This window comes from Mustelus asterias, unplaced genomic scaffold (genome assembly GCF_964213995.1).
Source record: "Mustelus asterias unplaced genomic scaffold, sMusAst1.hap1.1 HAP1_SCAFFOLD_850, whole genome shotgun sequence".
Taxonomy (NCBI): Eukaryota; Metazoa; Chordata; class Chondrichthyes; order Carcharhiniformes; family Triakidae; genus Mustelus; species Mustelus asterias.
Window position 1 is genome coordinate 67,346 of NW_027590796.1, and position 27,503 is coordinate 94,848.

The 27,503-nt window shown below is 52.8% G+C and overlaps 1 protein-coding gene across 1 annotated transcript; it reads left to right on the forward strand.

The window, feature by feature from the left end:
• The first annotated feature begins 1,435 nt into the window (after nt 1-1,435).
• On the forward strand, nt 1,436-26,611 carry LOC144487532 (zinc finger protein 219-like). Its single transcript, XM_078205618.1, has 3 exons — nt 1,436-3,350; nt 23,410-23,532; nt 25,293-26,611. The coding sequence occupies exons 1-3, from the start codon at nt 1,436-1,438 to the stop codon at nt 26,609-26,611; spliced, it is 3,357 nt and encodes a 1,118-aa protein (XP_078061744.1).
• Nucleotides 26,612-27,503: the final 892 nt, after the last annotated feature.

Here is a 27,503-nt window from a genome sequence, read left to right on the forward strand (position 1 = left end):
TATCTAACCCCATGTTGTACCTGTCCTGGGAGTGTTTGATGGGGACAGTGTAGAGGGAGCTTTACTCTGTATCTAACCCCGTGCTGTACCTGTCCTGGGAGTGTTTGATGGGGACAGTGTAGAGGGAGCTTTACTCTGTCTCTAACCCCGTGCTGCACCTGTCCTGGGAGTGTTTGATGGGGACAGTGTAGAGGGAGCTTTACTCTGTATCTAACCCCATGTTGTACCTGTCCTGGGAGTGTTTGATGGGGACAGTGTAGAGGGAGCTTTACTCTGTATCTAACCCCGTGCTGTACCTGTCCTGGGAGTGTTTGATGGGGACAGTGTAGAGGGAGCTTTACTCTGTATCTAACCCCGTGCTGTACCTGTCCTGGGAGTGTTTGATGGGGACAGTGTAGAGGGAGCTTTACTCTGTATCTAACCCCGTGCTGTACCTGTCCTGGGAGTGTTTGATGGGGGACGGTGTAGAGGGAGCTTTACTCTGTATCTAACCCCGTGCTGTACCTGTCCTGGGAGTGTTTGATGGGGGACAGTGTAGAGGGAGCTTTACTCTGTGTCTAACCCCGTGCTGTACCTGTCCTGGGAGTGTTTGATGGGGACAGTGTAGAGGGAGCTTTACTCTGTATCTAACCCCGTGCTGTACCTGTCCTGGGAGTGTTTGATGGGGACAGTGTAGAGGGAGCTTTATTCTGTATCTAACCCCGTGCTGTACCTGTCCTGGGAGTGTTTGATGGGGACAGTGTAGAGGGAGCTTTACTCTGTATCTAACCCCGTGCTGTACCTGTCCTGGGAGTGTTCGATGGGGACAGTGTAGAGGGAGCTTTATTCTGTATCTAACCCCGTGCTGTACCTGTCCTGGGAGTGTTTGATGGGGGACAGTGTAGAGGGAGCTTTACTCTGTATCTCACCCCGTGCTGTACCTGTCCTGGGAGTGTTTGATGGGGGACAGTGTAGAGGGAGCTTTACTCTGTATCTAACCCCGTGCTGTACCTGTCCTGGGAGTGTTTGATGGGGGACAGTGTAGAGGGAGCTTTACTCTGTATCTAACCCCGTGCTGTACCTGTCCTGGGAGTGTTTGATGGGGGACAGTGTAGAGGGAGCTTTACTCTGTATCTAACCCCGTGCTGTACCTGTCCTGGAAGTGTTTGATGGGGACAGTGTAGAGGGAGCTTTACTCTGTATCTAACCCCGTGCTGTACCTGTCCTGGGAGTGTTTGATGGGGGACAGTGTAGAGGGAGCTTTACTCTGTATCTAACCCCGTGCTGTACCTGTCCTGGGAGTGTTTGATGGGGACAGTGTAGAGGGAGCTTTACTCTGTATCTAACCCCCGTGCTGTACCTGTCCTGGGAGTGTTTGATGGGGACAGTGTAGAGGGAGCTTTACTCTGTATCTAACCCCGTGCTGACTGACGTTCTGCCTGTTTTCTTTCAGGAGATGGAGGACATTGTGTCACCCTTACTTGCGCCCGGAGCCAGTGGACAGAGTGACCTGCGGGGTGCCTTGGACTTGGCCTTGGGTGTCGGGGAGGCGTGTGAGGTGAACGGCCTGGAGGCGCTGTGGCCTGAGGATGGGACGGACATCTCGGAGCTGGACTACGAGGAGCTGGACCTGCAGCGCTTCTCCAACGGGCCCGGCCTGGGCCCGGCGGCTCCCGGCCAGCCCCGGCCAGGCGTGGCCGGCCGCTCCCGCAAGTACCCCTGCGCCGTCTGCGGCAAACGTTTCCGCTTCAACAGCATCCTCTCGCTGCACATGCGGATCCACACGGGCGAGAAGCCCTTCAAGTGCCCCCACTGCGACCACCGGGCCGCCCAGAAGGGCAACCTGAAGATTCACCTGCGCACCCACCGACCTGGCGGCGGCGTCCTCGAGGGCGGGGCCGAGGGCCCTCCCGGCGAGGAGAACCGTCTGCTGCTGGAGCTGGAGGAGAGAGCCAGCCTGCGGGAGCGACGGGACCGAGAGGCCACGCTGGCAACGAGAACCGTGCCGGCTGCGGGGCAGCCCCCGGGGAGCTGGCCGGTGGCGACGCTGGAGGAGGAGGAGGAGGAGGAGGAGGAGGGGCCGACGCAGGGCCCGGGGCCTCCCCCCCCGCCAGCCCCCCTGGCCGGCTTCCGATGCGGCTCCTGCAAGGGCAAGTTCAGGAAGGCGGAGGAGCTGGAGCGCCATGCCCGCATCCTGCACCGGCCCTACAAGTGCACACTCTGCCCCTTCGCCGCTGCGCTGGAGGAACGCCTGCTCGAGCACCTGGAGGAGGCCCACCTGGCGTCCGGGCACCGCCAGGCCCCTGAGCAGCCGGGCCACCTTCCCCCGCCTCCGCAGTCGCCCCCGCCCCCTCCGCCCCCTCCGCCACCCGCCTTCCGCTGCCAGGTGTGCGGGCAGGGCTTCACCCAGTCTTGGTTCCTCAAGGGCCACATGCGCAAGCACAAGAACTCCTTCGACCACGGCTGCCAGGTGTGCGGCCGCCGCTTCAAGGAGCCCTGGTTCCTTAAGAACCACATGAAGGTGCACCTCAACAAGCTGGGCCTGAGACTGACCCCCGGCGGTGACAGCGGTGAGAGGAGGAGGAGAGCCCCGGCGGCGCCCGGGCCTCCCGGTGGCCTGGCCTTTGAGCCAGGTCTGCTGGCCTACGAGGCCTTCTACTCGGGCCTGCTGCTGGCCGCTGGGCCTCGGCCGGAGGCGGGGGGAGGAGGAGGAGGAAGCCTGCCGGGCGGAGGCGATGGCAGGAGGGCTGCCCGGCTCTGCCCGCCACGGGAGGACGGAGTCGCGGGCGGCGGCCGGAAGCCACACCACCACCGCGCCCTACTGGGCCTCCTGGACTTGGCGGCGCCCGTGGGCGCCAACTGCGTCGAACGGCTCCAAGTGGCGGCGGCCCAGGCAGCCGGTGCCCACCGCGGAGGCCCTCGCCTCTGGCAGCTGCTGAGCCAGGGCCTGGCGAGGAATCGGGCCCTGCTGGGCCGGGACCCAGTACAGGAGGAGGAGGAGGAAGAGGCCACCACTGGGCGGAAGACACACCTCTCCCGGACGCTGGGCCCGCTGTCGCCACCATCCCTTGGCCAGACCTGGAAGGCCGAACCCTGGGAGAGGCGCAGCGGGGACGACACGGGACAGGGGAGGTCGGCGGAGTGCCCCAGCTGCGGGCGAGTCTTCCGGAGCCACCAGCAAGCCGTGGTCCACGCCAGAGTCCACAGGAAGGGACGGAGCGGAGACGGCGGCGGTGACCTGTGGTGGAGGGTCCCGCTGGCCGGCCTCGGGCCTCGCTGCCGTGTCGCCCCCTCCGAGGGGAGGGGCCCCTCGGTGCCCGCCGGGCTGCCAGGAGGAGGAGACGTTGGCAGTCTCCCATCTAGAGCTCAAGGTATGACCCATCGCTTCACCTGCCACCCCTTCCCCAACCCCTGCCATCCCCTCTCCCCCGCAATTCCCTCTCCCAACCCCTGCCTGCCCCACTCTCCCTCCCCCTGCCACCCCTTCTCTCCAGCCCCTGCCACCCCCTCTTCCAATCCCTGCCTTCTGATCCCCCAACCTTCCCCCGCCCCCAACCTCTGCCATCCTCTCCCCTCTCCGAATCCCTGCCTCTTCTCCCCCCATCCCAACCCCTGCCACTGCTTCCCCCTTTCCCAACTCCTGCCACCCCCTCCCCCTGCCATCCCCTCCCTCTGTCACCCCCTCCCCCCAACCCCTGCCACTCCCTCCTCCCAACCTCTGCCATCCCCCTCTCCCAACCCCTACCACCCCCCCCTCTCCCAACCCCTGCTACCCACTTCTCTCCAACCCCTGTCTCCCCCATCTCCCAACCCCCCTCTCCCAACTCCTGCCTGTCCCCTCCCACCCAATCTGTCTCCCTCTCCCCCACCGCTCTCTCAGTGTCATAAGCAGTGCCATAAGCAGTGCAACGTCACCTGCGTGTCATGGTGGAACAGTCGCTGAAGGTACAGCAGGCTGTGAGGTAAGCTGATGGCATGCTGGCCTTCACAGCAAGAGGATTTGAGTAGAGCAGTAAGGATGTCTTGCTGCAGTTATACAGGGCCTTGGTGAGGCCACACCTTGTGTATTGTGTGCAGTTTTGGTCTCCTAGTCTGAGGAAGAACATTCTTGCCATTGAGGGAGTCCAGCGAAGGTTCATCAGACTGATTCCCAGAATGGCAGAACTGACATGTGAAGAGAGACTGGATCTACTGGACTTGTGTTCACTAGAATTTAGAAGAATGAGAGGGGATCTCACAAAAACACATAAAAACCCACAGGTACACAACCCTTTGAGCAAAGAAGTTCTTCCTCATCTCAGTCCTGAATGGCTTACCCTTTATCCTTAGACTATGACCCCTAGTTCTGGACTCCCCCCACCATCGGGAACATTCTTTCTGAATCTACCCTGTCTAACCCTGTTAGAATTTTATAAGTTTCTATGAGATCCCCTCTCACTCTTCTAAACTCCAGTGAATATAATCCGAACCGACTTAGTCTCTCCTCATATGACAGACCTGCCATCCCAGGAATCAGCCTGGTAAACCTTCGCTGTGCTCCCTCTATAGCAAGGACATCCTTCCTCAGATAAGGGCACCAAAACTGCACACAATACTCCAGGTGCCCTACACAATTGCAGCAAAATATCCCGATACTCAAATCCTCTCGCTATGAAGGCCAGCATACCATTTGCCTTCTTTACTGTCCGCTTAATTTTACAGTCCGAAAGACGTACTGGTTAGGTGTCATTGGCCGTGCTATATTCTCCCCCAGTGTAACCCAAACAGGCACCAGAGTGTGGCAACTAGGGGATTTTCACAGTAACTTCATAGCAGTGTTGCAATGTAAGCCGACTTGTGACACTAATAAATAAACTTTAAGCTTTAAACTGAAGGCTAGCATGCAGGTGCAGCAAGCTATTAAGAAGGCTAATGGGAGTTTAGTTAACCTTTATCGCAAGAGGATTTGAGTAGAGGGGTGGTGAGATCTTGCATCAATTGTAGAACTTTGTTAGACTGCAGCTCGAGTACTGTGCACAGTTTCAGTTCCCTTACCTCAGAAGGGATTTTTTATTTTATTCATCCATTCATGGGACACGGGTGTCGCTGGATGGCCAGCATTTATTGCCCATCCCGAGTTGCCCTTGAGAAGGTGGTGGTGAGCCGCCATCTTGAATCGCTGCAGTCCATGTTCGGTGGGTTGACCCACAATGCCACAATAGGGGCGGCACGGTGGCACAGTGGTTACGCACTGCTGCCTCACAGCGCCAGGGACCCGGGTTCGATTCCCGGCTCGGGTCACTGTCTGTGCGGAGTCTGCACGTTCTCCCCGTGTCTGCGTGGGTTTCCTCCGGGTGCTCCGGTTTCCTCCCACAGTCTGAAAGACATGCTGGTTAGGTGCATTGGCCATGTTAAATTCTCCCTCAGTGTAACCAAACAGACGCCGGAGTGTGGACAAGGGGATTTTCACAGTAACTTCATTGCTGTGTTAATGTAGGCCTACTTATGACTAATAAATAAACTTTACTTTGATCTATTTCCCAGTCGGGATGGTGAGTGGGCCTCAGAGGGGAAGTTGCAGGTGGTGATGTTCCCCATGCGTCTGCTGCCCCCTTGTCCTTCTAGATGGTTGAGGTGGTGGTTTTGGAAGCTGCTGTCGAAGGAGCCTCGGCGAATTGCTGCAGTGCATCTTGTAGATATGTTATGGTTCAGGTCATAAACTCCAAAAAAGTTTGATGGAGCCTGTCTGAATCATAAGTTTTGCATCTTGAATTTGGCTAGGATAAGCACTTAAGGTATCATTCAAATGACCCACTCGGGAGCTTTTGTCAAACAAAGTTTATTTAAGAATATAGTTAACATGTATAGTAATAAAATTAGCAAGAACTTTTATCATTAACAAACAAGAAACCAAAATGACCACTATAATGTATAACCCTTAACAAACGTATCTAATATATTCCAATCAAAACCAAAAACCTTCCATAGACAAAACCCTTTAAACTGGTTCAACACAGTAAAGACTAATGCTCACGTGATACTGGAAATTGAGTCCTTTAGTTGAAGTCTGCAGTCCTCTGGATTCACTCAGAACAAGTTGAAGTCAGAACAAAGAACAGTACAGCACAGGAAACAGGCCCTTCGGCCCTCCAAGCCTGTGCCGCTCCTTGGTCCAACTAGACCAATCGTTTGTATCCCTCCATTCCCAGGCTGCTCGTGTGACAGCTTCTCAGAACCCCAGGGAGAGACTCTCTGGCCAAGCCACCAACTGCAGAATCTGTACTGCAGGAAAGCAAGACCTTGCTTTCAGATAACCAGCAGAATTTCCAATACAATACAGAGAGAGGGAAAACACTTCCTTTTTAGCCTGCGTTCCCTTCTAAAAAAAACTAAACTGTAGCTCAGAACTGAAAACGAAAGAACTTCTATCACCTGACCTGCCAACCAGTTGTTTTTCCTCCTAACATAGAACATAGAAAAGCTACAGTACAAACAGGCCCTTCGGCCCACAAGTTGCGCCGAACATGTCCCTACCTACTCGGCTTACCTATAACCCTCTATCTTACTAACTTCCATGAACTTATCCAAAAGTCTCTTAAAAGACCCTATCGAATCCGCCTCCACCACCACTACTGACAGCCAATTCCACACACCCACCGCCCTCTGAGTGAAAAACGTACCCCTAACATCTCCTCTGTACCTACTCCCCAGCACCCTAAACCTGTGACCTCTTGTGGCAACCATTTCAGCCCTGGGTAAAAGCCTCTGAGAAGCCACTCTATCAACACCTCTCAACATCTTATACACCTCCATCAGGTCACCTCTCATCCTTCGCCTCTCCAAGGAGAAAAGACCTAGCTCTCTCGACCTATCCCTCATAAGGCATGCCACCTAATCCAGGCAACATCCTTGAAAATCTCCTCTGCACGCTTTCTATGGCTTCCACATCCTTTCTGTAATGAGGCGACCAGAACTGGGCACAGTACTCCAGGTGGGGTCTGACCAGGGTCCTATACAGCTGCAGCATTATCTCCCGATTTCTCAACTCAATTCCTCTATTGATGAAGGCCAGTATTCCATACGCCTTCTTAACCACAGCCTCCACCTGCGACGCTGCTTTGAGCGTCCTATGAACCTGGACTCCAAGATCCTTCTGATCTTCCACACTGCCAAGCGTCTTACCCTTAATATTATATTTGTTCATCCTATTCGACCTGCCTAAATGAACCACCACACACTTATCTGGGTTGAAGTCCATCTGCCACTTCTCCGCCCAGTCTTGCATCTTATCTATGTCTCGTTGCAACTGCTGACATCCCTCTACACTATCCACAACACCACCAACCTTTGTGTCATCAGCAAACTTGCCAACCCATCCCTCCACTTCCTCATCCAGGTCATTTATAAAAATCACAAAGAGCAAGGGTCCCAGAACAGATCCCTGGGGCACTCCACTGGTGACCGACCTCCATGCTGAAAAAGACCCATCTACAACCACTCTTTGCCTTCTGTGGGCAAGCCAGTTCTGAATCCACAAGGCAATGTTCCCTTGTATCCCATGCTCCTTCACTTTCTCAATAAGCCTTGCATGGGGCACCTTCTCAAACGCCTTGCTGAAATCCATATAAACTACATCTACCGCTCTTCCCTCATCTATGTGTCTAGTTACATCTTCAAAAAATTCAATTAGGCTCGTAAGGCATGATCTGCCTTGGACAAAGCCGTGCTGGCTATTTCTGATCATACTATTCCTCTCCAGATGTTCATAAATCCTGCCTCTCAGGATCTTCTCCATCAACTTACCAACCACTGAGGTTAGACTCACTGGTCTATAATTTCCCGGGCTATCTCTTCTCCCTTTCTTGAATAACGGAACCACATCCGCAATCCTCCAACCCTCCAGAACCTCTCCCGTCTCCATTGATGACGCAAAGATCATCGCCAGAGGCTCAGCAATCTCTTCCCTCGCCTCCCAAAGTAACCTCGGGTACATCCCATCCGGTCCCGGCGATTTATCTAACTTGATGCTTTTCAAAAGCTCCAACACATCCTCTCCCTCTTATGTGCGGCATGGTAGCATGGTGGTTAGCACTGCTGCTTCACAGCTCCAGGGACCTGGGTTTGATTCCCGGCTCGGGTCACTGTCTGTGCAGAGTTTGCACATTCTCCCCGTGTCTGCGCGGGTTAGGTTGATTGGCCAAGCTAAATTGCCCCTTAGTGTCCCGGGATGCAGGGATTAGTGGGTAAATATGAGGGTTAGAGGGATTAGCAGGTAAAATATGTAGAGATACGGGGATAGGGCCTGGGTGGGATTGTGGTCGGTGCAGACTCGATGGGCCGAATGGCCTCTTTCTGCACTGTAGGGTTTCTATGGTTTCTCCCCTAATGTCCACACGCTCAATCTTCTCAGTCCACTGCAAGTCTGCACTGCAACTACCAAGATCCTTTTCCACTGTGAATACTGAAGCAAAGTATTCATTGAGTACCTCTGCTATTTCTACCGGTTCTATACACATTTGATAGGTCCTTCAGATCTTATCATAGATCATAGAAACCCTACAGTGCGGAAGGAGGCCATTCGGCCCATCAAGTCTGCACCGACCACAATCCCACCCAGGTCCTACCCCCACATATTTACTTCCTAATCCCTCTAACCTACGCATCTCAGGACACTAAGGGGCAATTTTTAACCTGGCCAATGAACCTAACCCGCACATCTTTGCACTGTGGGAGGAAACTGGAGCACCCGGAGGAAACCCACGCAGACACGAGGAGAATGTGCAAACTCCACACAGACAGTGACCCGAGCCGGGAATCGAACCCGGGACCCTGGAGCTGTGAAGCAGCAGTGCTAACCACTGTGCTACCGTGCCGCCCTATCTTCTTGCTCTTAACATACTTGTAGAATGCAATGTTCTAATGAATAACAATGTTATAACTAACAATGCAGAGTTATAAAAAAATCCCAAAGTAAAAACAAACAACTCCCATCCCAGCCACTTAAGTTGCCTGGTCCGGAGGATATTAGTTATGAGGAGAGGTTGGATAAACTCGGTTTGTTCTCACTGGAATGACGGAGGTTGAGGGGTGACCTGATAGAGGTTTACAACATTATGAGTGGCAGAGTGGATAGTCAGATGCTCTTTCCTAGGGTATAAAAGTCAAGCACTAGGGGACATGGGTTTAAGGTGGGTGAGAAAAAGTTTAGAGGAGACGTGCGAGGCAAGTTTTTTACACAGAGGGAGGTGAATGTCTGGAACGTGCTGCCCGGGGAGATGGTGGCAGCAGGTACGAGAGCGGTATTGTGTCCTCACAAGTCTTCACTCACCTGAAGAAGGAGCTTGAGGCTCCGAAAGCTAGTGCTGCCAAATAAACCGGTCGGACTTTAACCTGGCGTTGTGAGACTTCTTACTGTGCTTCCCCCAGTCCAACGCCGGCATCTCCACATCATGACTACCTGTACACCCAGATCCCTCTGCCTATCAAAAATCTTAAGCGTTCTGCCATTTACTGTATATTTCCTCTCTGTATTAGACCTTCCAAAATGCATTACCTCACATATTTGTCCGGATTAAACTCCATCTGCCATCTCTCCGCCCAAGTCTCCAACCGATCTATATCCTGCTGTATCCTCTGATGGTCCTCATCACGATCCGCAAATCCACCAACCTTTGTGTCGTCCGCAAACTTACGAATCAAACCAGTTACATTTTCCTCCAAATCATTTATATATATTGCAAACAGCAAAGGTCCCAGCACTGATCCCTGAGGAACGCCACTGGTCACAGCCCTCCATTCAGAAACACACCCTTCCACTGCTACCCTCTGTCTTCTGTGACCGAGCCAGTTCTGTATCCACCTTGCCAACCTCACCTCTAATCCTACGTAACTTTGCCTTCTGCACCAGTCTGCCATGAGGGACCTTGTCAAAGGCCTTTGTTCTTTGTAAAAAGAGATCTAGTAGCCAACCCGGCAACAATAATGACATCAGCTGAGCCTGTGAGCTGCAGAGATCATGATTTAAAAAAAACCTTTCTTAAAGGTATTCTAACGTCACAGATAGTATACACCATTGACATAGAGGGAGGATATCATTGCCATAGAGAGGGCGCAACGGAAGCTCACCAGACTTGTTCCAGGGATGGCGGGACTGTCCTATAAAATTAGATTGGGCAAATCGAGCCTGTATTTTCTAGAGTTTCAAAGAATGAGAGGTAATCTCATTGAAACCTACAAAATCCTTAAAAGGATAGACGCGGGGATTCAGATTTTTTTAAAATTCATTTGTGGGACATGGGCGTCGCTGGCTGGGCCCAGCATTTATTGCCCATTGGAGGGCAGTAGAGAGTCAACCACATTGCTGTGTGGCTCTGGAGTCACATGTAGGCCAGACCGGGTAAGGACGGCAGATTTCCTTTCCTGAAGGGCATTAGTGAACCGGATGGGTTTTTCCGACAATGGTTTCACCGTCATCAGTAGATTCTTAATTCCAGATATTTTTTACTGAATTCAAATTGCACCGTCTGCTGTGGTGGGATTTGAACCTGGGTTCCCCCAGAACGTTAGCTCAGTTTCAGGATTAAAAATCTAGCGATAATACCACCCCCTTCCCCGAGATAAGATGCTTCCACCGATTTGGGGATTCTAGAACCAGTGGAGACAATTTCAAAATGAGGGGGATGCCATTTAGGAAAGATGATGAGAAATCTCACTACTCAGAGAGTTGTGAATCTTTGGAAATCTCTATCCTAGAGGACTGTGGAGGCGCAGTCATTGAGTGTGTTTAAAGCAGAGATTGATAACTATTTGCTTAACAAGAATATAAAGAGTTAAGGGGATAAGTTTAGTTTAAGTTCATTATTAATGTCACAAGCAGGCTTACATTAACACTGCAATGAAGCCACTGTGAAAATCCCCCAGTCTCCACGCTCCAGCTCCTGTTCGGGTTACACTGAGGGAGAATTTAGCACGGCCAATGCACCCTAACCTGCACGTCTTTCAGACTGTGGGAGAAAACCGGCGCACCCGGAGGAAACCCACGTGGAATGGAGGATAAGGGGGGTGGAGAAAGTGCAGACGCCGCTCAGTGAGCCAAGGCCGGGAATCGAACCCGCTTCCCTGGTGCCGTGAGACAGCAGTGCTAAACACTGTGCCACCATACCGCCCATAAGTGGTCCATGTTGTTATAATTCAGGTCTGAAACTGCAAGGGGTTTTAGGAAGTCAGCCTGGATCACAGGTTTTACAATTTGGCTGGCAAAAGCATGATATGTTTCACTTCAGGTATGGTTCAAATGACCCACTATGTAGTTTTTATCAAACAAAGTTTATTTAAGAACACACGGGGTTAGATACAGAGTAAAGCTCCCTCTACAGGTTCCCCATGTTTGATGGGGACAGTGTAGAGGGAGCTTTACTCTGTATCTAACCCCGTGCTGTACCTGTCCTGGGAGTGTTTGATGGGGGACAGTGTAGAGGGAGCTTTACTCTGTATCTAACCCCGTGCTGTACCTGTCCTGGGAGTGTTTGATGGGGGACAGTGTAGAGGGAGCTTTACTCTGTATCTAACCCCGTGCTGTACCTGTCCTGGGAGTGTTTGATGGGGACAGTGTAGAGGGAGCTTTACTCTGTATCTAACCCCGTGCTGTACCTGTCCTGGGAGTGTTTGATGGGGGACAGTGTAGAGGGAGCTTTACTCTGTATCGAACCCCGTGCTGTACCTGTCCTGGGAGTGTTTGATGGGGACAGTGCAGAGGGAGCTTTACTCTGTATCTAACCCCGTGCTGTACCTGTCCTGGGAGTGTTTGATGGGGACAGTGTAGAGGGAGCTTTACTCTGTATCTAACCCCGTGCTGTACCTGTCCTGGGAGTGTTTGATGGGGGACAGTGCAGAGGGAGCTTTACTCTGTATCTAACCCCGTGCTGTACCTGTCCTGGGAGTGTTTGATGGGGACAGTGTAGAGGGAGCTTTACTCTGTATCTAACCCCGTGCTGTACCTGTCCTGGGAGTGTTTGATGGGGGACAGTGTAGAGGGAGCTTTACTCTGTATCTAACCCCGTGCTGTACCTGTCCTGGGAGTGTTTGATGGGGGACAGTGTAGAGGGAGCTTTACTCTGTATCTAACCCCGTGCTGTACCTGTCCTGGGAGTGTTTGATGGGGGACAGTGTAGAGGGAGCTTTACTCTGTATCTAACCCCGTGCTGTACCTGTCCTGGGAGTGTTTGATGGGGGACAGTGTAGAGGGAGCTTTACTCTGTATCTAACCCCGTGCTGTTCCTGTCCTGGGAGTGTCTGATGGGGGGTCAGTGTAGAGCGAGCTTTTCTCTGTATCTAACCCCGTGCTGTTCCTGTCCTGGGAGTGTCTGATGGGGGGTCAGTGTAGAGCGAGCTTTTCTCTGTATCTAACCCCGTGCTGTACCTGTCCTGGGAGTGTTTGATGGGGACAGTGTAGAGGGAGCTTTACTCTGTATCTAACCCCGTGCTGTACCTGTCCTGGGAGTGTTTGATGGGGGGACAGTGTAGAGGGAGCTTTACTCTGTATCTAACCCCGTGCTGTTCCTGTCCTGGGAGTGTCTGATGGGGGGTCAGTGTAGAGCGAGCTTTTCTCTGTATCTAACCCCGTGCTGTACCTGTCCTGGGAGTGTTTGATGGGGACAGTGTAGAGGGAGCTTTACTCTGTATCTAACCCCGTGCTGTCCCTGTCCTGGGAGTGTTTGATGGGGACAGTGTAGAGGGAGCTTTACTCTGTATCTAACCCCGTGCTGTCCCTGTCCTGGGAGTGTTTGATGGGGACAGTGTAGAGGGAGCTTTACTCTGTATCTGACCCCGTGCTGTACCTGTCCTGGGAGTGTTTGATGGGGGACAGTGTAGAGGGAGCTTTACACTGTATCTAACCCCGTGCTGTACCTGTCCTGGGAGTGTTTGATGGGGGACAGTGTAGAGGGAGCTTTACTCTGTATCTAACCCCGTGCTGTACCTGTCCTGGGAGTGTTTGATGGGGGACAGTGTAGAGGGAGCTTTACACTGTATCTAACCCCGTGCTGTACCTGTCCTGGGAGTGTTTGATGGGGGACAGTGTAGAGGGAGCTTTACTCTGTATCTAACCCCGTGCTGTACCTGTCCTGGGAGTGTTTGATGGGGGACAGTGTAGAGGGAGCTTTACTCTGTATCTAACCCCGTGCTGTACCTGTCCTGGGAGTGTTTGATGGGGGACAGTGTAGAGGGAGCTTTACTCTGTATCTAACCCCGTGCTGTACCTGTCCTGGGAGTGTTTGATGGGGGACAGTGTAGAGGGAGCTTTACTCTGTATCTAACCCCGTGCTGTTCCTGTCCTGGGAGTGTCTGATGGGGGGTCAGTGTAGAGCGAGCTTTTCTCTGTATCTAACCCCGTGCTGTTCCTGTCCTGGGAGTGTCTGATGGGGGGTCAGTGTAGAGCGAGCTTTTCTCTGTATCTAACCCCGTGCTGTACCTGTCCTGGGAGTGTTTGATGGGGACAGTGTAGAGGGAGCTTTACTCTGTATCTAACCCCGTGCTGTACCTGTCCTGGGAGTGTTTGATGGGGGGACAGTGTAGAGGGAGCTTTACTCTGTATCTAACCCCGTGCTGTTCCTGTCCTGGGAGTGTCTGATGGGGGGTCAGTGTAGAGCGAGCTTTTCTCTGTATCTAACCCCGTGCTGTACCTGTCCTGGGAGTGTTTGATGGGGACAGTGTAGAGGGAGCTTTACTCTGTATCTAACCCCGTGCTGTCCCTGTCCTGGGAGTGTTTGATGGGGACAGTGTAGAGGGAGCTTTACTCTGTATCTAACCCCGTGCTGTCCCTGTCCTGGGAGTGTTTGATGGGGACAGTGTAGAGGGAGCTTTACTCTGTATCTGACCCCGTGCTGTACCTGTCCTGGGAGTGTTTGATGGGGGACAGTGTAGAGGGAGCTTTACACTGTATCTAACCCCGTGCTGTCCCTGTCCTGGGAGTGTTTGATGGGGACAGTGTAGAGGGAGCTTTACTCTGTATCTGACCCCGTGCTGTACCTGTCCTGGGAGTGTTTGATGGGGGGTCAGTGTAGAGGGAGCTTTACTCTGTATCTAACCCCGCGCTGTACCTGTCCTGGGAGTGTTTGATGGGGACAGTGTAGAGGGAGCTTTACTCTGTATCTAACCCCGTGCTGTACCTGTCCTGGGAGTGTTTGATGGGGACAGTGTAGAGGGAGCTTTACTCTGTATCTAACCCCGTGCTGTCCCTGTCCTGGGAGTGTTTGATGGGGGACAGTGTAGAGGGAGCTTTACTCTGTATCTGACCCCGTGCTGTACCTGTCCTGGGAGTGTTTGATGGGGACAGTGTAGAGGGAGCTTTACTCTGTATCTAACCCCGTGCTGTCCCTGTCCTGGGAGTGTTTGATGGGGGACAGTGTAGAGGGAGCTTTACTCTGTATCTGACCCCGTGCTGTACCTGTCCTGGGAGTGTTTGATGGGGACAGTGTAGAGGGAGCTTTACTCTGTATCTAACCCCGTGCTGTCCCTGTCCTGGGAGTGTTTGATGGGGGACAGTGTAGAGGGAGCTTTACTCTGTATCTGACCCCGTGCTGTACCTGTCCTGGGAGTGTTTGATGGGGACAGTGTAGAGGGAGCTTTACTCTGTATCTAACCCCGTGCTGTCCCTGTCCTGGGAGTGTTTGATGGGGGACAGTGTAGAGGGAGCTTTACTCTGTATCTGACCCCGTGCTGTCCCTGTCCTGGGAGTGTTTGATGGGGGACAGTGTAGAGGGAGCTTTACTCTGTATCTGACCCCGTGCTGTACCTGTCCTGGGAGTGTTTGATGGGGACAGTGTAGAGGGAGCTTTACTCTGTATCTGACCCCGTGCTGTCCCTGTCCTGGGAGTGTTTGATGGGGACAGTGTAGAGGGAGCTTTACTCTGTATCTGACCCCGTGCTGTACCTGTCCTGGGAGTGTTTAGATTCATTTCACCATCAAGTTGCCCGTTTTTGGACGCGAAAACTTGGTAAATTCAGGCATGAGGCGAGTAGCGCGATCCGCGCCTGCCTCCACACCCGTTCCCCCTTTACCAAGGACTGAAAATGGCCACCGTCGGGACCGCGCCCGAAACGAGCACAACGTCAATTTAAATGTATTTGCATGTATTTAAATTGAATTAACGGGCTGGACGCCCAACTTTACCAGCACTTCCCCCTTTACCACCACGTTCGCCCCTCCACGATTCGGCACGAAGCAGGCACAGTCCGCAAAGGTCCGATTCGGGCGCTCCAGCTTCTGAGGAGGTAATTTCGGAGCTTCCAGTGGCTCTCTGACTCAAATCGGTGATGGTTGGGGGGGGACGTGGAGGTGAGTCAGATGTCTCTCTGGTGGAGGTGTTGGGGGGCAGGGGGGAGGCGGGTCATAGAAATCATAGAATCCCTACAGTACAGAAGGAGGCCATTCGGCCCATCAAGTCTGCACCGACCACAATCCCACCCAGGCCCTACCCCCACATATTTACCCACTAATCCCTCTAACCTACACATCTCAGGACACTAAGGGGCAATTTTTAGCACGGCCAATCAACCTAACCCACACATCTTTGAACTGTGGGAGGAAACCGGAGCACCCGGAGGAAACCCATGCAGACACAAGGAGAATGTGCAAACTCCACACAGACAGTGACCCGAGCCGGGAATCGAACCCAGGTCCCTGGAGCTGTGAACTAGCAGCACTAACCACTGTGCTGCCGTGCCGCCCCTGGTCAGATGGCTCTCTGGTGGGAGGGAGGGAAGGAGGTGGGTCAGATGGCTCTCTGGTGGGGGGGAGGAAGGCAGGTCAGATGGCTCTCTGATGCGGGGGGAAGCAGGTTAGATGGCTGTCTGGTGGAGGGGAGAGGGATGCGGGTCAGATGGCTCTCTGGTGGAGGGAGGGAGGTACAGGGGGTTCCACTGCCACTCTGCGTGTGATCAGTGGGGGGTATGGGGGGCAGGGGGCCCTGATAGGTCTCGGTAGCGGGGGGATGGGGGGGATAAGGGGGTCAGTAATGTTGTGGAGTTGGGGCAATGTCTGTGGGGGCCAGGGGGAGGCATTATCCAGCCCAGGAGCGATGTGGCAGGGGAGCATTTTTGTATATTTTTTAAACTGTGCATGCGCAGTTGGAGGCGGATCGGAGCTGCAGTGTTTTGGGCATGTTAAACCCACCCCACAGGCTTCTGCAGCATGATTCAGAGTCGCTGATTTTTTTTTCAGACGGAGTACGTATGGAGTGCCTGAGAATGGGTCTAAAAGTCGGATCTGAAACACTCCCAGTTTCAAGCCCACCCAGCAGTTAGAATTAAAATGGTAAAATAGGGCCCATAGAGTCATGGAGCTTTACAGCATGGAAACAGGCCCTTCGGCCCAACTTGTCCATGCCATCCAGTTTTTACCACTAAGCTAGTCCCAATTGCCCATATTTGGCCCATATCCCTCGATACCCATCTGTTATACAGCTTTTAATTTAAATACCTTCCAAGCATTCCAGTTTAATGAGACAAACAAGATCAGTAATTCAATTATTTCCAACTCAAACATAAACAGTTGCAAGTCATTAACTCTTTACTAAACTTTAACTCTAACTGAACTTTAACTCTTAGCTGCACATTAACTTTATCTGAACATCAACTTTAACTCTTTAACTGAAAATAGATACTCCCAAGTTTGGAAAATCTTGGCCAAGAAATATCCTCAATGTAGAATCTATCTTCTTCCTCTCTGAAGCATCCTTCAGGGTACAGGTCTTCTTGCGATGGTTGGTCTCTTCGAGTTATCGCTGGCAAACAAAGGCTCGCATGTCTTTTTATCCATAATTTGCCACTCGCTTCCAGAAGATTCCCTGTCATCCAGCCAATGAATTGATCAGAAATCCCAAATGCATCGTTCAATTAGGCCAATCAAATACAGCTGGAGCAGTGGCATTGGTCACTCCAGACCCCATCATATTTAGACCCCTTAGGTGCATATTGTCTACATTCCAATGCATAGATAAGGAACACAGCCTCCAAGAGTCTGTGTATAACTCTTCCCTGCCAAGGACAAGCTGTTGAATCTGACACCTTCTGTCCTTTGACAAATTCCAGGCCACCGGCCGCAAGAAATCCCAGCATCGCGAAAAAACAACTTTAACCAAAAGTCTGGTTTGCTTGATTGAAGATCTTTCAGCATTTTAAAGGTTCATTCGGCCATCTTACCCATGCAACTGTCTAAATGCTTTTTAAAAGACAAAATTCGTTCCAGACACTCATCCCCTTTGTGTGAAAAAATTGCCCCTCTGGACTCTTTTGTATCTCTCCCCTCTCACCTTAAACCTGTGCCCTCTAGGTTTAGACTCCCCTACCTTTGGGAAAAGATGTTGACTATCTAGCTGATCTATGCCCCTCATTATTTTATAGACCTCGGTAAGATCACCCCTCAGCCTCTGACACTCCATGGAAAAAAGTCCCAGTCTATTCAGCCTCTCCTTATAACTCAAACCATGAAGTCCCGGTAGCATCCCAGTAAACCTTCTCTGCACTCTTTCTAGTTTAATAATATCCTTTCTATAATAGGGTGACCAGAACTGTACACATGATTTTTTTTAAATTTCTTAAAGGCATACTAACATCACAGTATAACAATCTCCCCCTTAATCTTCATTGGCATTATCATCGCTGAATCCGCTACTATAAATATATTGGGGGGGGAGGGGCTTTAACATTGACCAGAAACTGATTTGGACGGTAGCACAGTGGTTAGCACTGCTAACCGGGGTGGCACAGTGGTTAGCACTGCTGCTTCACAGCTCCAGGGATCTGGGTTCAATTCCCGGCTCGGGTCACTGTCTGTGCGGAGTTTGCACGTCCTCCTCGTGTCTGCGTGGGTTTCCTCCGGGTGCTCCGGTTTCCTCCCACAGTCCAAAGATGTGCGGGTTAGGTTGATTGGCCATGCTTAAATTGCCCCTTGGTGTCCTGAGATGCATAGGTTAGAGGGATTAGTGGGTAAATATGTCGGGATATGGGGGGAGGGCCAGGGTGGGATTGTGGTCGGTGGAGACTCGATGGGCCAAATGGCCTCTTTCTGCACTGGAGGATTCTATGATTCTGTGGCTACCAGAGCAGGTCAAAGGCCAGGAATCCTGAGCAGAGTAACTCACCTCCTGACTCCATCTATAAGGCACAAGTCAAGGGTTTGATTTGATATATTATTGTCAAATGTATTGGGATAGAGTGAAAAGTATTATTTCTTGCGCGCTATACAGACAAAACATACTGTTCATAGAGTACATTGGAGAGAAGGATTTGATTTATTATTGTCACATGTGTTAGTATACAGTGTGTGGTGAACCATAGATGGTTACCACTATGGGTACTTGTATATATGTTACTCTCGTTGCTGTTGGGGTTAGGGTTGTTGGGTGTTCCACCTGTTATTACTGTTTAAGAAAGAATCATAGAAACCCTACAGTGCAGAAGGAGGCCATTCGGCCCATCGAGTCTGCACCGACCACAATCCCACCCAGGCCCTACCCCCACATATTTACCCGCTAATCCCTCTAACCTACACATCCCAGGACTCTAAGGGGCAATTTTTAACTTGGCCAATCAACCTAACCCGCACATCTTTGGACTGTGGGAGGAAACCGGAGCACCCGGAGGAAACCCATGCAGACACGAGGAGAATGTGCAAACTCCACACAGACAGTGACCCGAGCCGGGAATCGAACCCGGGACCCTGGAGCTGTGAAGCAGCAGTGCTAACCACTGTGCCACTGTGCTACCGTGCCGCCCACGGTTTATGTGGTACAGTCCGTTCGGCTCCGCCCAGGACTCCGCCTTCTTACAGGAGTATAAAGGTCACTGCTACTTCCTAGTAGTCTTTAGTCTGGGATAATATTGTTGAGTAGTGTGCTCCTATTTGTAGTGAATAAAATTGATGCGCGATTGATTCACACGGGAGGCTAGAACGTACCCGGGAATAAAGGCCCCGCAGGGCCTTGATGACCGTGGCAGAGGACATGTCAGAACAGGGGATGGCAAAGGGGAATCGGGAGTATTCGTCAACAACATTGAGGAACTACACGTTCCGATCCGTCGAAGGGAGGGGCCCCTTGAAGTCGACACTCAGTCGTTCAAAAGGGCGAGTGGCTTTAATGAGGTGTGCCCTGTCAGGCCGGTAGAACAGTGAAAAGTATTGTTTCTTGCGTGCTATACAGACAAAACATACCGTTCATAGAGAAGGAAAGGACAGAGTGCAGAATGTAGTGTTACAGTCATAGCTAGGGTGTAGAGAAAGATCAACTGAATGTGAGGTAGGTCCATTCAAAAGTCTGACGGCAGCAGGGAAGAAGCAGTCCTTGAGTCGGTTGGTACGTGACCTCAGATTTTTGTATCTTTTTCCCGACGGAAGAAGGTGGAAGAGAGAATGTCCGGGGTGCGTGGGGTCCTTGATTATTCTGGCTGCTTTTCCGAGGCAGCGGGAAGTGTAGACAGAGTCAATGGATGGGAGGCTGGTTTGAGTGACGGACTGGGCTTCGCTCACGACCCTTTGTAGTTCCTTGCAGTCTTGGACAGAGCAGGAGCCATACCGAGCTGTGATACAACCCAGAAAGGATGCTTTCTATGGTGCATCTGCAAAAGTTGGTGAGAGTCGTAGCTGAGTCTTTGCAGGTAATCAAGTCTTTACAGGTACAGACATTGCGAGTGGAGAGAGGGAGAATCACAGGTTGATCTCTTTAACCTGTGATTATCTCCCTCTCCATTCGCACTGTCCGTACCTGTAAAGACTCGCATTCCAAACATTATCTTACAATTGTGTCTCTGTCTATATATGCCGTGTTTGTGAACCCACTTCTCCGCTCACCTGAAAGCTCTGAAAGCTCGTGACACCAAATAAACCTGTTGGACTTTAACCAGGTGTTGTGAGATTTCTTACTGTGCCCACCCCAGTCCAACGCCGGCATCTCCACACCTTAATTGCAGAGGGCTTGGAAGTCTTGCTAAAACTCTACAAGGCACTAGTTAGACCACACCTGGATTACTGTGAATAGTTCTGGTCCCGTTATCTAAGGAAAGATAACACAGGCATTGGAGGCAGTCCAGAACAAAGAACAGTACAGCACAGGAAACAGGCCCTTCGGCCCTCCAAGCCTGTGCCGCTCCTTGGTCCAACTAGACCAATCGTTTGTATCCCTCCATTCCCAGGCTGCTCATGTGACTATCCAGGTAAGTCTTAAACGATGTCAGCGTGCCTGCCTCCACCACCCTACTTGGCAGCGCATTCCAGGCCCCCACCACCCTCTGTGTAAAAAACGTCCCTCTGATGTCTGAGTTATACTTCGCCCCTCTCAGCTTGAGCCCGTGACCCCTCGTGATCGTCACCTCCGACCTGGGAAAAAGCTTCCCACTGTTCACCCTATCTATACCCTTCATAATCTTGTATACCTCTATTAGATCTCCCCTCATTCTCCGTCTTTCCAGGGAGAACAACCCCAGTTTACCCAATCTCTCCTCATAGCTAAGACCCTCCATACCAGGCAACATCCTGGTAAACCTTCTCTGCACTCTCTCTAATGCCTCCACGTCCTTCTGGTAGTGCGGCGACCAGAACTGGACGCAGTACTCCAAATGTGGCCTAACCAGCGTTCTATACAGCTGCATCATCAGACTCCAGCTTTTATACTCTATAACCCGTCCTATAAAGGCAAGCATGCCATATGCCTTCTTCACCACCTTCTCCACCTGTGTTGCCACCTTCAAGGATTTGTGGACTTGCACACCCAGGTCCCTCTGTGTTTCTATACTCCTGATGACTCTGCCATTTATTGTATAACTCCCCCCTACATTAGTTCTTCCAAAATGCATCACTTCGCATTTATCCGGATTAAACTCCATCTGCCACCTCTCCGCCCAATTTTCCAGCCTATCTATATCCTGCTGTATTGCCCGACAATGCTCTTCGCTATCCGCAAGTCCAGCCATCTTCGTGTCATCCGCAAACTTGCTGATTACACCAGTTACACCTTCTTCCAAATCATTTATATATATATCACAAATAGCAGAGGTCCCAGTACAGAGCCCTGCGGAACACCACTGGTCACAGACCTCCAGCCGGAAAAAGACCTTTCGACCACTACCCTCTGTCTCCTATGGCCAAGCCAGTTCTCCACCCATCTAGCCACTTCTCCTTGTATCCCAGAGAAGGTTCACTCAGTCGATCCTGGGTTTAGAGGGATTTTCTCACGAGGACAGGTTGAGTAGGTTAGGTCTGGACCTTAGTTAGGCCGCACCTGGAATATAGTGTTCAGTTCTGGTCGCCGCACAACCAGAAGGATGTGGAGGCTTTGGAGAGGGTACAGAAAAGATGTACCAGGATGTTGCCTGGTCTAGCATTAGCATTAGCTATGAAGAGAGGTTGGAGAAACTTGGTTTGTTCTCATTGGAACGACGGAGGTTGAGGGGAGAGTTGATAGAAGTCTACAAGATTATGAGGGGCTTGGACAGAGCAGATAGTCAGAAGCCATTTCCCAGGGTGGAAGAGTCAATTATGAGGGTCAAAGGTTTAAGGTGCGAGGGGCAAGGTTTAAAGGAGATGTACGAGGCAAGTATTTTTACACAGAGGGTGGTGGGTGCCTGGAACTCGTTGCCGGGGGAGGGAGTGGAGGCAGATACGGTAGTGACTTTTAAGGGACATCTGGACAAACACATGAATTGGATGGGAATAGAGGGATATGGTCCCCGGGAGGGTCGGGGGTTTTAGTTCAGATGGGCAGCATGGTCGGTGCAGGCTTGGAGGGCCGAAGGGCCTGTTCCTGTGCTGTAATTTTCTTTGTTCTTTGTTTGTAACTCATTTGGAGTTTAGAAGAATGAGAGACGATCTTATTGAGACATATCGGATTCTTGGGGGCGAGGGGTGTTTGACAGGGTTAGATGCTGAGAGGTTGTTTCCCCTTGCGGAAGAGTCTAGGACCAGAGAGTGTAAACTCAGAGTGAGGCAGGGTGGAGGTGTCACCCCCCCCCCCCCACTGGAGACAGAGACAAAGAGGAATTTCCTCTCTGAGGGTAGTGAGTGTGTGGAATTCTTTCCCGCAGAGGGCTGTGCAGAGGTTGGCTCGTTAAGTGTGTTTGAGGCTGAGACAGACTGATTTTTAATCAGGGTTAGAGGGTTAGAACATAAGAAATAGGAGCAGGAGTAGGCCATCTAGCCCCTCGAGCCTGCTCCGCCATTCAATAGGATCATGGCTGATCTGAAGTGGATCAGTTCCACTTACCCGCCTGATCCCCATAACCCTTAATTCCCTTACCGATCAGGAATCCATCTATCTGTGACTTAAACATATTCAGCGAGGTAGCCTCCACCACTTCAGTGGACAGAGAATTCCAGAGATTCACCACCCTCTGAGAGAAGAAGTTCCTCCTCAACTCTGTCCTAAACTGACCCCCCTTTATTTTGAGGCTGTGCCCTCTAGTTCTAGCTTCCTTTCTAAGTGGAAAGAATCTCTCCACCTCTACCCTATCCAGCCCCTTCATTATCTTATAGGTCTCTATAAGATCCTCCCTCAGCCTTCTAAACTCCAACAAATACAAACCCAATCTGCTCAGTCTCTCCTCATAATCAACACCCCTCATCTCCGGTATCAACCTGGTGAACCTTCTCTGCACTCCCTCCAAGGCCAATATATCCTTCCGCAAATAAGGGGACCAATACTGCCCACAGTATTCCAGCTGCGGCCTCACCAATGCCCTGTACAGATGCAGCAAGACATCTCTGCTTTTATATTCTTTCCCCCTTGCGATATCGGCCAACATCCCATTTGCCTTCTTGATCACCTGTTGCACCTGCAGACTGGGTTTTTGCGTCTCATGCACAAGGACCCCCAGGTCCCTCTGCACAGCGGCATGTTGTAATTTCTTTCCATTTAGATAATAATCCAGTTTGCTACGGGGATAAGGTGGGAGTTGAAGATTCTCACGTCGGAATCAGTCATTGAATGGGCGGAGCAGACTCGATGGGCCAAATGGGCCTACTTCTGATCCTCCTGTGTCTTATGTCTGATGGTTTCATGGTGGAGGCAGGTTCGTCCATGGCTTTTGAAAAGGGAATGAGGTAAACACCCAAAGTGACATAAATGCGCACAGGCTCACAGGATCCACTGCATCCTTTAAAGGTGAAACTGGATCAATACCTTGATGCCAAAGGGGCTGCAAGAAGAATGATGGGCAGTGGGATTAGTTTAGGATTGATGCAGGGCCATGGGGAGGGAGCGGGGCAGTGGGATTAGCTTGGGATCGATACAGGGCTATGGGGAGGGAGCGGGGCAGTGGGATTAGTTTGGGATCGATACAGGGCCATGGGGAGGGAGCGGGGCAGTGGGATTAGTTTGGGGTCGATACAGGGCTATGTAGAAAGAGTGGGGTTTCTGCGTCTGTCTGTGTCTTACTGACATCTTGTACCATTCTCCCGCCCAGGGGAGTTGGGGCTCAGGCTGCCCGTGGACCGGGCCAGAGGCCTTGCCGTCAGGGACTGCGCCTACTGTGGGAAAGGCTTCCGATCGTCTCACCACTTGAAGGTCCACCTGCGAGTGCACACAGGTATGTTACTCAGTGCACCCCTTCCCGGCCACCACTCCCCGCCCCCACTACCATTCCCCCCCCCCCCCCCCCCCACCGCCCCCCACCTCCCTCCCCTCAACACCAAACCCAAACCTTCCCCGTTCCACCCCACCCGCCCAAAATCTACCCCAGTTCCCCCTTGGCCCGTCAGTCAAGCCCACACTACAGGCTTCCTGGCCGGAGTTCCGGTCAGTTCCGTGCAACCACCCACCCCACACACACACACACACACACACCCCAATGAAAACCCTGACGGTTTAATTGTCCTCAAATGCCTCAGGCACACCCGGGAACCCCCTAAGAGCGGTGGGAGGGGGTTCCCCTTCAGCCACAATCCCTCGAGAGGCCAAGGTGTCCGACAAACTACGCAAAGTTGCGTCAAGAAATAGTTTTTCCATTTTTATTAGTGCCACAAGTTGGTTTACATTAACACTGCAATGAAGTTACTTTGAAAATCCCCCCAGTTGCCACACTCCGGCGCCTGTTCGGGTTACACTGAGGGAGAATTCAGCACGGCCCAATCCACCCTAACCAGCACGTCTTTCAGACTGTGGGAGGAAACCGGAGCACCCGGAGGAAACCCACGCAGACACGGGGAGAACGTGCAGACTCCGTACAGACAGTGACCCGAGCCGGGAATCGAACCCGGGTCCCTGGCGCTGTGAGGCAGCAGTGCTAACCACTGTGCCACCCAATAGGACAGATACTGAGGGGATTGAGTGGGGGGTGGGGGGGGGGGGGGGGTGAGGGGAATGGAGTGGAAGGATGAACAAATCCCTTTGTCTAATCCACCATCACCTCTGCGGTAGCACAGTGGTTAGCACGGCTGCCTCACAGCTCCAGGGACCTGGGTTCGATTCCTGGCTCGGGTCACTGTCTGTGTGGAGTCTGCACGTTCTCCCCGTGTCTGCGTGGGTTTCCTCCGGGTGCTCCGGTTTCCTCCCACAGCCCAAAAGACGTGCTGGTTAGGGTGCACTGACCGTGCTAAATTCTCCCTCAGTGTAACCCGAACAGGCGCCGGAGTGTGGAGACTAGGGGATTTTCACGGTAACTTCATTGCAGTGTTAATGTAAACCCACTTGTGACACTAATAAATAAACTTGAAAAACCTCTCCATCACAACACCAACCCCCGCCCCACACCCTCCCCTGCCTCACTCTCTCTTCCACCCCCCCCCTCCAATCTATTTATGACATCCACACATCCACTGTGAATGGGAAGAGAGATTTGCTGAGAGACAGAAACGGTTACACCTTGTGGATTACAACAAATTAACATTCATTTTTCTCCTCTCTCTCTCTCTCCCTTCCCCCTCACTCTCGTTGCCCCCTCTTCCCCTCTCTATCGCACCACTCACCCACCCTTCTTACCCCTTCCACCTCTCCCCCCACCACCATCTTTATCTTCCCCCTCCTCCCCATCTCCCTGTCTCTTTCTCCCCCTGCCTCACTCTCGCTCTCACCCCCTACCTCACTCTCTCTCTCTCTCTCCCTCCCACTCTGCACCCACTCTTCCACCTCCTTCCCACACACCACCCTCTCCCCCTTTTCCTCCGGCCTCATGCTCTTCCACCCCTTCTCCCCACTAATCCCCCTTTCCTCCCGCTCTCTCCCTCCTGCCTCCACCCCTTCGCCCTCCCCTCTTCCATCCTCATCCCCTCTTTCCTCCTCCTCTCTCCCTCTATCCTCCCATTCTCCTCCCTCCACACCCCGCCCCCCCTCCCCCCACCCCCTCTCCAGGTGAGAGACCCTACAAATGCCCTCACTGCGACTACGCGGGGACTCAGTCGGGTTCGCTCAAGTATCACTTGGAGCGACACCACCGGGAGCAGCGGAACGGCCTGAGCGCGAGCCCAGGGAGTGGCCTGAGCCTGGGGAACGGCCTGAGCGCGAGCCCAGGGGGTGGCCTGAGCCTGGGGAACGGGCTGAGCGCGAGCCCAGGGAGTGGCCTGAGCCTGGGGAACGGGCTGGGGAACGGCCTGAGCGCGAGCCCAGGGGGTGGCCTGAGCCTGGGGAACGGGCTGAGCGCGAGCCCAGGGAGTGGCCTGAGCCTGGGGAACGGGCTGGGGAACGGCCTGAGCGCGAGCCCAGGGAGTGGCCTGAGCCTGGGGAACGGGCTGAGCGCGAGCCCAGGGGGTGGCCTGAGCCCGGGCCCAGGGGTGATGCTGCTGCCGGAGCCGCTTGACCTGTCTCTCCGAGCAGCCACCCCAGCCGAGCTGCGAGTCTGCCAGGCCTGCCCCTTCGAGACCTCCTCCCCAGAGCTGATGGGCCTCCACCTGCGGGTCAAGCACACGGGCAAAGCGCGGCGGAGGCGGCGGCAGCAGCAAGTGCTGCCGCTCCCAGGCAGCGGCCCAGGTGCCAGGGGTGAGATCGGGGCCTCCGGCCGGGCTCCTGTGCCGGCACGGCAGGGAGGGGGCTGGGCAGAGACACCATGGGAGGAGGGCGGGGCCATGATGTCACAGGAGGAGGACAGGACCATGACATCACAGGATGTGGTCGAGGCCATGATATCACAAGAAGTGTGTGGGGCCATGACATCTCAAGAGGAGGGCGGAGTCACAATGTCACAGGAGGAGTGGGGAGCCATGATGTCACAGGAGGAGGGCGGGGCCATGATGACACAGGAGGAGGGTGGTCCCATGACATCACAAGAGGAGGATGGTCCCATGACATCACAAGAGGAGGGTGGTCCCATGACATCACAAGAGGAGGGTGGAGCCATGACATCACAAAAGGCAGTTGGGGCCATGACATCACAAGAGGTGGCTGGGGCTGTGATGGTACAGGAGGGGGGCGGGACCATGACATCACAAGAGGAGAGTGGGGCCATGACATCACATGAGGAGGGTGGGGCCATGGTGATACAGGAGGAGGGTGGGACTATGACAGCACTGGATGAGGGAAAGGCCATGACAACACAGGAGGAGGGTTGGGCCATGATGATGATGCAGGAGGTGGGTGGGGCCATTATGTCACAAGAGGAGGGTGGGGACATGATGCAAGCTAAAGTGGGCAGGGCCTGTGGCCAGACTCCACCCCTTATGTCCCTGGAGTCATAGCAACAGGCTCAGAGCCCCTATGGGTGTGGGGGGGTGTTAATGGACAGTCTGGGACACATGGGATAAGGGTGACCAACCCACCCACGTCCACCATATCCGGGTGTACATGGCCCGGGTGGTGGGGGGGGGTAACCACTGTCATTGTCCCGCACATGACGTCATAGCGAAGCGCCTGGCACATCGAGTCTGGACTTGACGCCACCACTGCTAGCCCTTTCCCACCACGCACGCTCCTCAGTCAAAGGCTGAGCCTTTTGCCTCCCCCCCACTTTGTTCAATTCCACTGGCCCACCCTCATTGTGGGCCGCAACACGCCAGTTGGTGGCGGCACCCTTTGAAATGGTGTTCTCCGAGGTGTTGATACCCTTCCATGTGGCTGTGCCATCCAACCTGATTGTGTTCTCCAAGATGGTGATGTTCTCCAAGATGGCGGTATTCTCCAAGATGGCGGCACTTTCCAAGATGACAACGTTCTCCAAGGTGGCAGCACTCTCCAAGATGGTGGCGTTCTTCAAGATCGCGGCATTCTCCAAGATGACAATGTTCTCCAAGCTGGCGGCATTCTCCAAGATGGTGGCATTCTCCAAGATGACAATGTTCTCCAAGATGGCAGCGTTCTCCAAGATGGCGGCATTCTCCAAGATGACAATGTTCTCCAAGCTGGCGGCATTCTCCAAGATGGCGGCATTCTCCAAGATGACAATGTTCTCCAAGATTGCGGCGTTCTCCAAGATGGCGGCATTCTCCAAGATGACAATGTTCTCCAAGATGGCAGCATTCTGCAAGATGGCAGCGTTCTCCAAGATAGCAGCACTTTCCAAGATAACAACATTCTCCAAGATGACGGTGTCCAGCAGGGCAGCCCGTGCCATAGGCTCGATGGTACTCTCCA

Bases quoted from the DNA above. Each gene is read 5' to 3' on its own strand.
- LOC144487532 (XM_078205618.1), top strand. From the start codon at position 1,436: ATGGAGGACATTGTGTCACCCTTACTTGCGCCCGGAGCCAGTGGACAG. The intron at 3,351-23,409 runs GTATGACCCATC...TCTCCCGCCCAG, and splicing joins TCTCCCATCTAGAGCTCAAG to GGGAGTTGGGGCTCAGGCTG. The intron at 23,533-25,292 runs GTATGTTACTCA...CCCCCTCTCCAG, and splicing joins CCACCTGCGAGTGCACACAG to GTGAGAGACCCTACAAATGC.